This window comes from Microtus pennsylvanicus, chromosome 11, assembly GCF_037038515.1.
Source record: "Microtus pennsylvanicus isolate mMicPen1 chromosome 11, mMicPen1.hap1, whole genome shotgun sequence".
Classification (NCBI taxonomy): domain Eukaryota; kingdom Metazoa; phylum Chordata; class Mammalia; order Rodentia; family Cricetidae; genus Microtus; species Microtus pennsylvanicus.
Window position 1 is genome coordinate 41912490 of NC_134589.1, and position 16260 is coordinate 41928749.

Below are 16260 nucleotides of genomic sequence, written 5' to 3' on the forward strand. Positions count from 1 at the left end.
CTCAACTGAACAAACAGATAAAGAAAATGTGGCACATCTCCACAATGGAGTATCACTCAGTTGTTACATCATGAAATTTACAGGCAGATAGATGGAATTAGGAAGAAAAAACATCCCAAGTGAGATAACCCAGGCCCAGAACGACAAACAGTATGTACTCACTCATAAGTGGATATTAGATGTAAAGCAAAGGATAACCGGACTAAAATCCGCAGTCCTAGATTAGCCAGGTAACAAGGAGGACCCTAAGAGGGACACAGGGATCGCCCTAGGAAGAGGAAACAGTTAAGATTTCCTGGGTAAATTAATGGGGGGGGGGTAGAGGAAGGGAATGGAGGTGGAGGGAGGAAAACATGAGAGAAGAGGATGGTCAAGTTGGGGGAGGGAGGATGGAGAAGGAGAGCAATGAATGAGATATCTTGACAGAGGGAGCCAAATAAATAAATTTTATACAAATTAGGAGCTATTCTTAGCTTTTCTCCTGTTCTCTCTATAGCAGATACTAGAGGTAACTGAAATTATTATTTTATTTAAAGAAATTCTCTGCGGGGAGGGCCACGGGGAAAATTCACATTTACTGCATGCAAATCCTCCCTGCTAAAGTCTGGAGAAGCCCAGCAGCCCAGCAGTGACAATCCCTGCTTACTCAGTAGGGAGACATGGAAACTAATAAAACAAATGCAAGAGAGAAGAAAATGTTGGGGTGGGGAGTAAAAAGATGAACTTCAGAGAAATGATTACCAAGTTAAGATGCTAAAGAGAAAAAAGAACAAGGTATGGGACAACGAGATAGCTCATTGAGTAAAAGTGCTTGCTGCCACGCCTGACAATGTGTGCCAAATACCTTAAGCAGATGTGGTACACACATATGTGATGGAGGAAGGTCATTGGTTAAATAAAAAGAAGCTGCTTGGCTCTCATTGGTTAGGAGATAGGTGGGAGGAGTAAACAGAACAGAATGCCGGGAGGAAGAGGAAGTGAGGTCAGACTCCATAGCTCTCCTCTCCGGAGCAGACAGACGCAAGAGAGACACCATGCTACCTGCTCCAGGGAAGACGCACGCTCTGAAGCTCCGACCCAGGATGGACTTAGGCTAGAATCTTCCCGGTAAGACCGGTGCTACACAGATGATAAGAAATGGGCTAGTCCAGGTGGGAGAGTTAGCCTAGAAGATGCTAGGTAGAAATGAGCCAAGCAGTGTTTAAATGAATACAGTGTCCGTGTAATTATTTCGGGGCATAAGCTAGCCGGGCAGGCGGCTTGGGGTGTTGGGGACGCAGCCCCGCCACAGCGCCCATATTCCTACACATATGCATACAATAAAGAACTTAAAAATAACAAGGCAATGGGAATAATAGGTCAACGGAACTTCATATTATATACAAGTGGTGCTCTCATCAGATCTTCAGTATCAAGCCGGGCGGTGGTGGCGCACGCCTTTAATCCCAGCACTTGGGAGGCAGAGGCAGGCGGATCTCTGTGAGTTCGAGACCAGCCTGATCTACAAGAGCTAGTTCCAGGACAGGCTCAAAACCACAGAGAAACCCTGTCTCGAAACAAAACAAAACAAAACAAAACAAACCAGATCTTCAGTATCAGCCTGGAAGACCATTTAGTAATACCCTACCACCCCGGTTTTCTTAGCTACTGAGAAAAACAGGACCAGAGAAAGCAAATGACTCAGTCAGAAATCAGACTTAATTCTGCTCAAAAAGTAGAGTAGCAAAATACTTGAGAATTTATAACTGAAATGCTATGTATGAACAGACCAATGAATACAACAGAATGTTCAGAAATAAACTCAAACACCAACTCAGTAAGAGTAAGCGCTAGGACAACTCAATAGATACTTGAAAAAAGAAAATTGGATTCACATTTTACACAACATTAGAATAAACACAAAGTGGACAGAAGATCTAAAAAGAAAGCATGAAGTCAATACGATACAAAAAAATGCTGCTAAATTCCTTTATAAACTCAACGTGGGAAAACACCTTCCAAGTTGGGACTCAAAATCTAGAAGCAACAAAAGGAAAAGAAAAACTCAATTACATGAAAAATTTCAAAAATCAAAACCAAAATATAATTCAGCATTAAAAAAAAATCAAAAGACAGGCAGTAGTAAAGCACACCTTTAATCCCAGCACTTGGGAGGCAGAGGCAGGCGGATCTCAGTGGGTTTGAGGTCAGCATGGTCTATAAAACGAGTTCTAGGACAGCCAGGATTGTTACACAGAGAAACCCTGTCTGAAAAATACTAAAAACCAAACATGGAGGTGGTGGGGGAGAAAGAGGGAGGGAAGGAGGGAGAGAGCGGAGGGAGGGATGGAGGGAGGGAAGAAGAGAGATATTAAGAAGGTGGCTGGTAAACAAAGCAAACTACTTAAATGTTTATATAATTCAGTTTGGCAGTTCTATGCTTTAAAAATGGTTTATTCCAGCTGGGGACATCCCCGTGGACACCTGGGATCCCCTCTAGAGCCAAGTCTCTTGCCAACCCTAAAATGGCTCCCTTAATGTAGGTATCTTTTTCCCTGCTCCTATATCCGCCCTTCTTCCATCTCCACCCTCCCACTCCCCCAAGCTCTCTCCAGTCTTTCCTTTCTCCCTTCTCTCTCCCCCTCTCCCCTTCCCCCATCCCCACCCTCACCCCCATGCTCCCAACTTTTGCCTGGCCATCCTGTTTGCTTCCAATTTCCAGGAGGATCTATATATGTTTTTCTTTGGGTTCACCTTGTTACTTGGCTTCTCTAGGCTTGCGAACTATAGGCATAATGTCCTTTGTTTATGGCTAGAGTCCACTAATGAGTGAGTACATACTTGGGCAGCAGAGCAGAGGGTGCCTGAACTGGCCTTGCCCCAGTATCACACTGATGATTATCTCGAATATCACCATAGAATCTTCATCTGGTGACAGATGGAGATAGAGACAGAGACCCTCATCAGAGCAATGGACTGAGCTCCCAAGGTCCAGTTGAAGAGCAGAAGGAGGGAGAAGATGAGTAAGGAAGTCTGGACCGTGAGGGGTTGGTCCACCCACTGAGACAGTGTGCCTGTTCTAATGAGAGCTCACCAAATCCAGGTGGACTGGGACTGAATGAGCATGCAACCAAACCAGACTCTCAGAATGTGGCTGACAATGGGGGCTGACTGAGAAGCCATTGATAAAGGCACTGGGACTTGTTTCTACTGCATGTACTGGCTTTTTGGGATCCTAGTCTATTTGGATGCAAAGCTTCCTAGGCCTGGATGTAGGGGGGGAGGGCCTTGGACTTCCCACAGGGCAGGGTTCCCAGCCCTCTCTTAAGGAGGGAGGGGGAGGGAGAAAGGTGAGTGGGAGAGCAAGAGAGGAATGGGAGGAGGGGAGGAAGTGGAAATTTTTGAATGGAAAAAAAATAAGTAAATTTGAAAAATGGTTTTTTCCATATTCTTATTTGTTGTCAGCAGGAAATTCAGTCAGAAGTTAACTGTATTATAGACTATGCAATCCTAATCAAAAAATTTAAAATTATCTGGAGTGCTCAAAAATTTTGAAGAGCTCAGATCTTTACCCAAAGGAAGCTCAATAGGCATGTATGTATGCATATGTATGTGTATCAATAGGCATGTATGTATGCATCGGTATGTGTATCAATAGGCATGTATGTATGCATCTGTATGTGTATCAATAGGCATATATGTATGCATCTGTATGTGTATCAATAGGCATGTATGTATGCATATGTATGTGTATCAATAGGCATGTATGTATGTATATGTATGTGTATCAATAGGCATGTATGTATGCATCTGTATGTATATCAATAGGCATGTATGTATGTATATGTATGTGTATCAATAGGCATGTATGTATGTATATGTATGTGTATCAATAGGCATATATGTATGCATCTGTAAGTATATCTTTAAAATTCCAAGCTTGGAAATACTTCTGGTCTCAAGCATTTTAAGAAAAGGATGCTGAAGGGTGGAGACATGCAATGGTATATTATTTGTGTTTTAATAAATAAAGCTTGCCTGAAAATTAGAGGGCAAAGCAGACACACTAGTCAGCTATACAGGCCAGGGAGTGATGACACATACCTTTAATCCCAGGATTTGGAAGACAGAGGCAGAAGAACCTCTGTAAATTCAAGACTACCCTGGGCCACACAAAATCAACCCAGAAACAGATTGAGGTGGTGGTGGCTCACACCTTTAATCCCAGTGTTTGGGAGTCACATACCTTTAATCCCAGCAGTAGGGAGGTGGACACAGGATTTTGCCCTTTCAGTGTGAAGATTTGGTAGAGGTTAAAAAAAAAAAAAAGGTCTCTCTAGTGGCTGGCTGTTGTTTCTCTGATCTTCAATTTGAACTCCAATATCTGTCTCTGGGTTTTTATTATTTGTGCTACAGAGAGATGGCTCTCAGTTGTTGTGATATTTGTTGTAAGCCAGGACAATGGTGGCACATGTCTCTAATCCCAGACCTTGGGAGACAGAGGTAATCTATGAGAGTTTGAGAACAGAGCAAATTCCAGGACAGCCAAGAATACACAAAGAAATCCTGTCTTGAGAAATGAAAAAAACAAAAAACAAAAAAAAACCCCAAACAACAACAACAAAAAAACCAACCAAAACCAACCAACCAAACATTTGTATTTGTTGCTTTTCCAGGGTTTGACTCCCAGCAACCATATGTCATCGCACAACCTTTTTGTAACTGCAGTCTCAGGGACCTATGCCCTCTTCTGATCTTAGTCAGCAGTACACATGTGATGCACAGACACACATACAGGTAAAACATTCATAAACATAAAATAATAAAATAAATTTTAAAAAAGAAATGGGATGCAGAATCTGCATCAATGACAGTACTTAGGCTCACAATTATGGGGAACATTCCATGTTACCAATTCAAGAATAAAGGAAAATTGGAGCTGTTGACTGAAATGAAATGGCTACTACCTGGCAGGTGGTTTGCTGTATTTCTCACGATGCTGTCACAATATAGCCTTAGACACAAAAGATATGTTAACTAATTTAATTCTTAATCTAGACCAGATATAATCTGTGGTGAATTTATCTAAAGTGTAATTAAAGCTTCTGCATAGCATATAAGGTAAGTTTTAACAAATACTTGTTTTTTTTTTTTGGTTTTTTTTTTTTTTGGTTTTTCGAGACAGGGTTTCTCTGTAGCTTTGGAGCCTGCCCTGGAACTCCCTTGGTAGACCAGGCTGACCTCGAACTCACTGAGATCCGCCTGTCTCTGCCTCCCAAGTGCTGGGATTACAGGAATGCGCCACCACCGCCCGGCTTGTTTTTTTTTTCTTTTTTAAATTAATCTTCTTGCCAGGTAATGTGGTACACACCTTTAATCCCAGCACTTGGGAGGCAGAAGCAGGTGGATCTCTGTCTCAGGTCAGTCTGGTCTACAGGACCAGATTAGGACAGTCAGAGCTACATAATAGAGAGACCCTGTCTCAAAAATCAAACAAACAGCAGCTGGAGAAATGGCTCAGTGGTTAAGAGCACTGACTGCTCTTCCAGAGGTCCTGAGTTCAATTCCCAGCAACCACATGGTGGCTCACAACCATCTGTAATGAGACCCGGCACCCCCTTCTGGCCTGCGGGCACACATGAAAGGAATGCTGTACACATAGTAAATAAATAAATCTTAAAAAAAAATCAAACAAACAAATAAAAAAGAGTAACATACTATCTAATTTTCTGAGAATCTTTAACAGTGTAAAAGATTGCTGTATTTAGCACTCAGGAGGCAGAGGCAGGTGGATCTCCGTAAGTTTGAGGTCAGCCTGGTCTACAAGAGCTAGTTCCAGAACAGGCTCCAAAGCTACAGAGAAACCCTGTCTGGGGGGGTTTGACAAATTGAGTTCCGGGCCAGCCAGGGATATACAGGGAGATCAACCTATTTTGTTTTGTTTTCTGCTTGTTTGTTGGTTTGTTTTTAAAGTCTAGCATCCTCATTTTAAATGTAGCTTATCTTGGACTTGATCACACAGGGTGTGTGTGTGTGGAGGGAATTGCTGTATTTAACATTGAAACGACAACCCCTTTTTCTTTCTGAGAAGCTACAGTCATCTTTAATACTAAATTCTAAATGAAAAACAGCACCGCAGAATCCAATCCTAATGTGCTTGAACATATGGACTACTGTTGGCAGTGCTGAGGGGAGAGGTTATAACACCCTTGGAGGGCAGGGTTTGCTGCTGGTTTTAAGACTAAGCTTAAATTAATTTTGAACCCATTAACTAATTAGTGACATAGTATGTTCTTTCAAATAAAAGTACTGGTGTAATACAAACAGGTCATTCCGTGTCTGTAATGGCATAATGGATCTTCCTAAGAGAGATTTAGGGTCTGGCAAATTGATCCTAGTCTTATCCCTTGAAGTGTAGTGGTTGGTACATGAGCCGAAATGGAATGCTAATTGTCAAAAGCAAACCATTCTCACCTCCAAAACATACTGCCGAATGCAGTATTTCAAATATTATTTTTAAGGCTCATCACTGATGAGCAGATTCTGAAATTCATACAAATAATCTCAAGTTCAAATGAAGACTGAAAATAAAATGGCAATGAAATACCAAATCAATACCAATCTCTAATGATGCAGGTCTCTGGAGTGTAGTTCCTTTTCGAGGAACACTGGTTTTATCTAAAAGATGACTCCTATAAGATAGGTCCAAGAAGAAAAGCTGTAGATTTCAATACAATCAGTTCCTTTTTCGATACAAATAAAATGACAGTTCACAAAATTTAGGGAGGGAACACAAACTAATTAGTGCCTACACATTTTCTCAACATGTAATATGCTAATAATTGCTGGGTTTTGTTTTTTTTTAATATTTATTTATTTATTATGTATACAATTTCTACATGTATGCCTGCAGGCCAGAAGCAGGCACCAGACCTCATTGCAGATGGTTGTGAGCCACCATGTGGTTGCTGGGAATTGAACTCAGGACCTTTGGAAGAGCAGGCAATGCTCTTAATCACTGAGCCATCTCTCCAGCCCCCTAATTGCTGGTTTTAAAATGGTGACAATTTGAAAATAAATATCACATTTTTTCTTGTTTTCTTTCATAAAGTAAAGTAGTCATTTTTGTAAATTAGATTTGAGTTTTAATTGATCATTTATATAACCAGTCTACCTAAAATACCATAAATCTAATTATATTTTATAAAATTCGACTATGGTTTTATCTTTTATAAATATTGTTGGGTATATTTTTAAACCTACTAACTTTCTGGGAAAAATAAAATATAAATATAAAGCACCAAGTAAATAATTAAAAAGTATTAGTTTTATTTTATATTTTGAGACAGGGTCTCATCTACTCTAGGCTGGTCTTGAATTCCTATCTGCCTGCCTCTACCTCCTGAGTGCTGATATTACAGGTCTGTGCTGCCTTTCCAGCTTTGATACTGTTAGTCAAAAATAAATCAAATTAATGGTCTTTTATACAGTCCCAACAATACCTCTCTAGAAAGTAATACTCTATCCATAAAATCCAGAGTAAGTATCATAGGAAAAACAACAAATAAACCTCCATCCTGTTCAAATATATAAATATGAACAATTATTAAACCATTTGGATTGAAAACTAAAAGCCAAGTATTGGGGAGGGAAAAAAATCTAGTATCTGCCAGGTAAGGTGGTGCACATCTTTAATTCTAGTACTCAGAGGCAGAGTCAGACAGATTTCTGTGAGTTCTAGGCCACCCTGATCTACAAATTGAGTTCCAGGCCAGCCAGGGATATACAGGGAAATCACCCTATTTTGTTTTGTTTTCTGCTTGTTTGTTGGTTTGTTTTTAAAGTCTAGCATCCTCATTTTAAATGTAGCTTATCTTGGACTTGAACACCGGCACTAAGGAAATGGTGGGAGAGCATGAAGTGTGGGGACAATGTAACTGACCTGTGGGTAGCATTAGTCAAATTATCTTTTGAATAAGGAATTTAAAAACAAAATAATCATATTGAAGAATTCCTGTACTTCCTAAAAGGTAAGATGAGACATGTACGTCGCTGATAAATTTGAAAAGCTAATTAAATATAATAATAACAATGATGGAGGAAGACATAAAAATCAAGATTTTATCATGACATATAAAATGGTAACATGACAACTGAACAATTTTTGAAAAGAACATAAAAATGCATAGATTAAAATTAGTTCAATTAGTATCCTAGAAATCAATTCACAACAAAAGGTTAAGTCCATTTTCAGTATTTCCACACATAAAAAGAATGTAGAGGCTTTAACAAGAATTACAGCAAGGAAATGTTAAATGTGCAACACAAGCTCAGAGAAATATACAGAAAGAAGTAAATGCTGTATTTAACACTGAAACGACAACCCCTTTTTCATTAAGTATTCCATCCAGCAGGAAATCAGAGCTATGTAAGAGATTCTCAGATCTGTAAATTTAAAAAAAAAATGTTCATTTCGTTGCGTATGCACCTCTTGCAATAAATTTGAGTCAGCACCAATGACAGCTCTGCAGTCCTCCTATGTGGTACTGATCAGGTGGTTGCAGAGCTTCAGCTCACAGCAACACAATGCAGCTGAGCAGACAAGCACAGCCCACAGACAGAAACCCTTCCGACTCTCCAGAACAAGACGACCTTTAAGCCTCAAGTTTCCCGGAGAAAATGAGATGCTGATGTTGAAGACGACATTATGGTAAGCAGCTACTTAAATTGGTAAAAGACCGACTTTGGATTTTTCCTTGCCTTTTCGTTTTTGTTTTTTCTTTAAGCCAATGTTAGGACTGAATATATTCAATAACAAGTGCATGCACCAAAATCTGCTGCAGTAGTAGTTGAGGTTTTCTTTTTAATGTCCACTCACTTTGTAAATATATATATATATCTTTTCCTTTAGAATTGGTACTGAAATATACTGGAAAAAACATCACTTTACAAAATGTGAGGTTTAAAGGTATGCTCTCAGTCTTGATTTTTCCGAGTTCATTAAAACATTTTACCAGGATGCAGTTATCTATAAAAAGATGAAATTTCAAAATATTGTTTTAATATAACTGCTTTAACATCTCGAACTACACACATATTGTGTCTTACAATACTGCAGAGATTTAAGAAAAACAGACACGACAGCCATTTTTTCTGAATAAGAAAACATATTATCAAAAATAGTAACAGCCTAAGACTATAAAGCTCCTCATTTGTAGACAATGCCATTCTGTCCCTATTAAGGCTTTGAGAAGATAAATCAGAACAAACACGGCAAAGGGTAAAAATAAGAAAGAAAACGCAGGAGAGCCTCTCTCTCTCTCTCTCTCTCTCTCTCTCTCTCTCTCTGCCTCTGCCTCTGCCTCTGCCTCTGTCTCTTTTTTCTCTCTGTCTCTCTCTCCCTCAATCCCCCCAACCCCCAACTACCACATAGCCCCAGTTGAAGGATTAGGCATTTGGACTATAAATGAAGGGCAGCTTTGTTAGTTTAATCACTGGAACAATTATAAAAGGACTCAACAACAAGGAGGTTTATTGAAAATTTTGCCGAATGCTAACTGACCCATGCAGATGCTGAAAGTGTATTTGCATATTAAAAGAAGGATGTATCTGTTTGTTTTCAGGCTTTGATGGAATATCAGATACTGAAAATGTCTTCCTGCCTGTTTGTCCTTCTGTTTCTTACGCCTGGCATTTTATGCATTTGTCCTCTCCAATGTATATGCACAGAGAGGCACAGGCATGTGGACTGTTCGGGCAGAAACTTGACCACATTACCACCTGGACTCCAAGAGAACATTATACATTTAAATTTGTCTTATAATCACTTTACTGATCTACATAACCAGTTAACCAAATATACCAATCTGAGGACCCTGGATATTTCAAACAACAGGCTTGAAAGTCTGCCTGCTCAGTTACCTCGGTCTCTCTGGAACATGTCTGCTGCTAACAACAATATTAAACTTCTTGACAAATCTGATACTGCTTATCAGTGGAACCTTAAATATCTGGATGTTTCTAAGAATATGTTGGAAAAAGTTGTTCTCATTAAAAATACCTTGAGAAGTCTTGAGGTTCTAAACCTCAGCAGTAACAAACTTTGGACAGTTCCAACCAACATGCCCTCCAAACTACTTATTGTGGACCTATCTAATAACTCACTGACACAAATTCTCCCAGGGACATTAATGACCCTGACAAATCTCACCCATCTTTACCTGCACAACAATAAGTTCACATTCATTCCAGATCAGTCTTTTGACCAACTTGTGCAGCTGCAAGAGATAACGCTTCATAATAACAGGTGGTCATGTGACCATAAACAAAACATCATTTACTTACTGAAGTGGGTGATGGAAACAAAAGCCCATGTGATAGGGACTCCTTGTTCTGACCAAGTGTCTTCTCTGAAGGAACAGAGCATATCCCCCACAGCTCCTGGATTTACCTCAAGCCTATTTACTATCAGTGGGATGCACACAGTGGACTCCATTAACTCTCTGAGTGTGGTAACTCAACCCAAAGTGACCAAAACACCCAAACAATACCGAGGAAAGGAAACAACATTTGGTGTCACACTAAGCAGAGGTACCACTCTTACTAGCACTGGTAAGGCTTTGGTGCCCTATCCAGAAGACACATCCACAGAAATGACCGATTCACATGAGGCAGCAGCTGCAACTCTAACTATTCACCTCCAAGATGGAGTGATTTCAAATACGAGCCTCCCTAGTGCAGCAAAATCATCCCCAACACCCATGACCCTAAGTATCACCAGTGGCATGCCAAATAACTTCTCTGAAATGCCTCAACAAAGCACAACCCTCAACCTCCGGAGGGAAGAAACCACTGCAAATGTAAAGACTCAACTACCTTCTGTGGCTAGTGCTTGGAAAGTAAATGCTTCACTTCTCTTTATCCTCAACGCTGTGGTCATGCTGGTTACTTAAGGGTCTGTAGTTTCTGAAACTAAGGAAAGCCTTCCTCCCTGATGTATAGCTGGGAAAATATGCCCCTATCTAACCAGTGACTCAAGCTATATTATGTATTCAAGAAAGCCAGTCTTGTATTTCTGAATTTGATGTAAATGAAGTAACTTGTCTTAATTAAGAGAAGTGCACAATGTCTTGGTACTTGCTGCTATTTTACTGTCTTAAGTAAAACTAATGACTTTTTTTTTTAATGAAATGTTTCCTTTTTAAGGCTTCAACTTATTGCACAAATGCTGAAAGCATCTAAACTTTAATATGTATTTTATGTATGTTTACATTGTTAATGTCTGGGAAAAAAATAAAAGGTCTATGCTCTAACTGTGTCGCTTGACTTTCTAGACATTATAATAATCTACTTAGTAGAATCGAGATGAACTAACAATTTCTGCTTTAGAGAATCCTGATAGGGCTTTAAGGTGGATGAAATGTGGGGCACTCAGGGATTTTAGTACTTCAGTAGAACCAAGGCTGCCACTCTGTAAATGGTTACACACATCATTATTTTCCACAAGCTAGAGTGGTTTTAAATCTAAACAATGTTCTGCTTCGGAGAAACTCTTGGCTACTTTACAGTTGTATAATGGACAAATGCTCTTCAAAAGGCTAGGAGACATTTGGCTTTGCATTTTAACAAGGAAAATTTAACTTTGTTTTTTATGTAAGAAAAGAATTAAAAACAAAAGAATAAAAAGTTTTAGTTTAAGTATTTGTTAGCGTTTTCATGGATATTTAATAGATCATTCATTAATTCAAAATTAAATGTTTACAGTTAAATTTTATGACTATAGGAGAAATTTATCTTTTATAAATATTTAATAGATATATCTTTTATAAAATCAGAAATTATAACAATCTGATCTAACAAATTTAAAGTAAGATTAGTTTGTGGCTCAAACCATGGAGTCTAACAACAGCTTGGGTCATTCTGAGGGAGCCTGTGGGGTGGAGAGAAGGAAGAAAGGAAGGAATGGGATTCCTTAGGTGCCACAAAGGAATTATTAGGTAATTATCTAATAAAGTGGACTAACAAGGTTGGGCAGGGGACAAATTTGATACTCCACATCAACTGTACTGGACTCCAGCTAGAATAAAATAGTGAGAATTTTCGACAAAATATGTAAGTACTTAATGAATTAGTAACAACATAAGAAATAGCTGAAAATTAACAGAAAAAGCCTCAGTACAGGCTAAATTAAAATATAAAATAACACACCCAAAGCATTTCTAAATTTGGGGGAAAGTACAAAAGTAACTTGTTATGCTTTTTCCTAAAAAAACAAAAAAACAAAATTAAATTTAAAAAAATCCAAATAGTCTTCTTTTCTGGATTACGACCACAGCCGCCTCCTGCCCTGCCCTGCCCTGCCCTGCCCTGCCCTGCCCTGCCCTGCCCTGCCCTGCCCTGCGTGTATGTGTGGGCTGTCTGCATGTAAGAGTGGATGAATCAGCTGTCTTCCTCTTCCTCCATTGCTTTTTTTTTTTTTTGATTTTTGAGACAGGGTTTCTCTGTAGCTTTTTGGTTCCTGTCCTGCAACTAGCTCTTGTAGACCAGGCTGGCCTCGAACTCATAGAGATCCGCCTGCCTCTGTCTCCCGAGTGCTGGGATTAAAGGCATGCACCACCACCGCCCGGCGGTCCATTGCTTTTTGCTTTTCTGGCTTGAGATGTGGTTTTCTCACTGAACAAAAGCTTCCCAGCCAGGCGGTGGTGGCGCATGCCTTTAATCCCAGCACTCGGGAGACAGAGGCAGGTGGATCTCTATGAGTTCGAGGCCAGCCTGGGCTACAAAAGCTAGTTCCAGGGCAGGCTCCAAAGCTACAGAGAAACCCTGCCTCGGAAAAACAAACAAAAACAAAACAAAACAACAACAACAAAAAGCTTGCCATTTTGGCTAGGCTGGGTGGCAAGTTAGCTAACAGTGAATTGTCTGTTCCCACCCCAACCACAATGCTAGAGGTTCCAGGCACATGCAGCCATGTCTGATATTTTTTAATGGGTCCTGGTGACTCCCAACCCCAGTCCTCGTGCTTCACTGAAGAGCACGGATCCTTACCCAATGAGCCAACTCCTCAGCCACAGAAGAACAACTCCATTCAGAAAGCAAAGTAACAGTATTGAACACTTCTTCAAGCCCTTTTTCATTGTAGTGTTGAGACGGGGTCTCACTATGTAGCACTGGCCAACTTGGAACTCCTTATGTAGACCAGGCTGGCCTCCAATTCCCAGATATGTACCTGCCTCTGCCTCCAAGTGCTGAGATTAAAGGCAAGCACCATTATGCCTGTCCTAAAACTTTTTTTTCTTCTTTTAAAAGAAGGATTAAGTTTATGGAAAATTACAGGTATAGTTCAATAAAAAAAATCTTTCTTTATATTGTCTCTACAGTGGCTTCTGAATATTTTTCTGCCTCTATAAACTTGTCTCACTATATTAAGTAATCTCACCATGAAGAAAAGCCCCTAAAATGATTTTAAACTGCATTATGTCTTCAAATGGGCATGCTGTCCATTTTCCCTTCCAAAACGATCTAGTATCTCCACTACCCCTGACAGATGCTGACTGCTTAGACACTGCCTTCTCTACAATGCACATGGTTTGAGTTGTTGCTGCACCTGTTTGTTTGTTTGACAGACCACTGAGTTTCACAAGACCAGATTCTTTGGTGCTAACTTTTAAATTATGGATGATAAACGTTTAACATCTTAGAGTTCCTATGGGGACAACAAGAAATACTAACTATGGATTACAACATTAGCAGCAACCACAGATAATACCATCCTGACTGACAGATATGTCTGCAAAATACAGAGGAGAAACTTGGTAAATTTACAAGTACAATATCTGTCAACTACACTATGTTTTAGGAAGAAGTATTACCTAGTCTTAAAGTAATTAGATAATACTTCCCCTCTAAGGAAATTATATTTGTATCATTATTAATCAAAGAGGGTTCAAAAAGGGCTAATTCCCCAATGCTATTGTATTATTATCCCCCAAATATTTTGGGATGTGTTCCTTGAGTATTTCTTCCTAGAGCTCAAGTGTATAAATATATGTAGTTATACGTCAGTATGTATGAAGACTTATTTTTTTTTGCTAAATGACTTGGCCAATTATAAAATTATTCAAGGGTTCTAGGAATATATAAATTAAGTATATTAAACACATTTTCAATTTAGGGTATCATCAATTTACAAAGACTTTTACCGAGATGTAAGTCTGTCCCAAGTCCAAGAATATCTGTTCTATACACACACACACACACACACACACACACACACACACACCTCTGAGGCTTTGTTCTATTTTGTAAATAACTCACTTCTGTCAGTAGTACAACCAACAAAAAACACTTTCTACTGTTCTAATTCATTCTCTTCATCTGTGAAATGGGTTAGCAAGAATAGTGTTGCTTTTTTTCTCTTGAGAATTAAATGACATAATTCACACAAAGCTTTCAGAGTCTTAATCATTCATGTGTTATTAAATGATGCTATGAATCAACAACAAATTCCTTTAAAGGATACAAAAAAAGTAGACACCTAAAATCATTCATTATTTATACTTTAGAAATTATGTTTAAAAAAAAATTAAAAGCCTGGTGTGACGGCACCGGCCTTTAATACCAGCACCTGGAAGGTGGAAGCAGGTGGATCCCAGTCAGTCCGAGGCCAGCCTGGTCTATACAGTGAGTTCCAGAACAGACAGGGCTATGTAGAGACTTTGTCTCTAAACAAACAAACAGAACTAGTTAAGGAATGATATACACAAATAGTAAACCACCAGGTCACTTATGTTGGCAAAAAACATTTTTGTTTGTTTGGTTTCCTTTTTAAGTGGAGAAAAAAATATTTACTTGACGTTAGCTAGGCTGTACAGACACCCATTTGGTTAAAAACGACACAGGCCTGGAGTATCATGAAAGCCCCCTGAAAAGGATAAGCAACTGCAAATCTCAGACAACAAAGACAACAACAAAAAGTGAGTGATGTTCCATATAAGCCAACTTGTAAAACAATACTTGGGGGCTAGAGAGAATGATTCAATGGGTAAAGAGGCTTAGTGTGCAAGCCTAGAGACCTAAGTTTGATCCCTGGAATCCATGCAAGGGTAGAAGGAGAGAATCAATTTCAAGCAGTTGTCCTGTGACCTCCACATATGTGTTGAGGCACACATGTACACACATGAACACACACAAGCACACATGTACGCATACACCAGATGCTGGAGAGATGACCCAAAGGTTAAGAGCACTTGTTGCTCTTGCAGAGGGGCTAGGTTTAGATTCCAGAACCAACATAATGGTTCATAACCATTCATAACTATAGTTCCAGGGGGATCTGATACATTCTTCTAAACAATGTGGGCACCAGACACATGTGTGGTGCACATAAATAACTGTAGGCAAAATAGTCATATACAAAAATCTAACAAATTTTCTTTAAAATAGTAAAGTGGAAAAAGGGGAGAAGATAAAAATCAATATATTTAGATTTTAAAAATCCCGTCATTTGGGATACTGTAGAACAAAACATAAACAGATAACTAAGAAAATAAGAAACTAAATTCTTAAGTCTTAACAGATGAAATAATTGCTTACTGAAAACATACCTTGTCAACATTTTGAGAAACAACTTTAACAACAAAATAAATATGGACACAAATGACTTTTTTCACACGTTGGTCAAAATAATTAGAAAATTATAGGAACAAACTATAATGACAAAAAAAATCACATACACATAGAATTTGGAGGACCAAATAGGTGACTGTAAAAAACAATAACGTGGGGTAATAAGTTCAGGTATACCAATTTATTCATTCACTCAACCTCATTTAGCTGGTATCGTCAACATACCAAAGGCTACATACAAAAAACACATCTTGACTAGTTTACCATAAAGTTGCAGTCATTGACAGTATAATTTAAGAATTAAGCATTTTCTGACAAGCACTTCAATAAGAATCTTTTTTAAATAGGACATAAAATACTTGGGTCACTTGGAAAAATAAAGAGGTATAAAACTTCCTTCCAAATCCAGAAGCAATGGTAGACATATCTTTGTACCAATCATAGTAAGACAGGAGAGTAGGAGTCTAACAGTTGAAAGGAAGGAAGGGCCTGGGGTCTATCTTATAGTGGGGCATGTGCTCAAGAGACCTTGGGCTTAAGTCTCATTACTAGTACATGTGTACACGGGCACACAACTCACCAACAGATGCACACGAAGACAGCCAAAATACAGAAATGATAAAGTACTATTGCTGCACAGAGTACATAAGAAGG

General features: G+C 39.1%; 2 protein-coding genes across 7 annotated transcripts in view; one reads left to right on the plus strand and one right to left on the minus strand.

Moving 5' to 3' along the window:
• Nf1 (neurofibromin 1) overlaps nucleotides 1-16260 on the minus strand; it is a 262777-nt gene that overhangs the window by 85375 nt on the left and 161142 nt on the right. The window lies entirely within an intron of this gene.
• Omg (oligodendrocyte myelin glycoprotein) lies at nucleotides 8543-11291 on the plus strand. The gene is made up of 2 exons (XM_075991437.1): nucleotides 8543-8689; nucleotides 9603-11291. Exons 1-2 carry the CDS (start codon nucleotides 8687-8689, stop codon nucleotides 10929-10931), a joined length of 1332 nt encoding a protein of 443 aa, XP_075847552.1. The 5' UTR covers nucleotides 8543-8686; the 3' UTR covers nucleotides 10932-11291.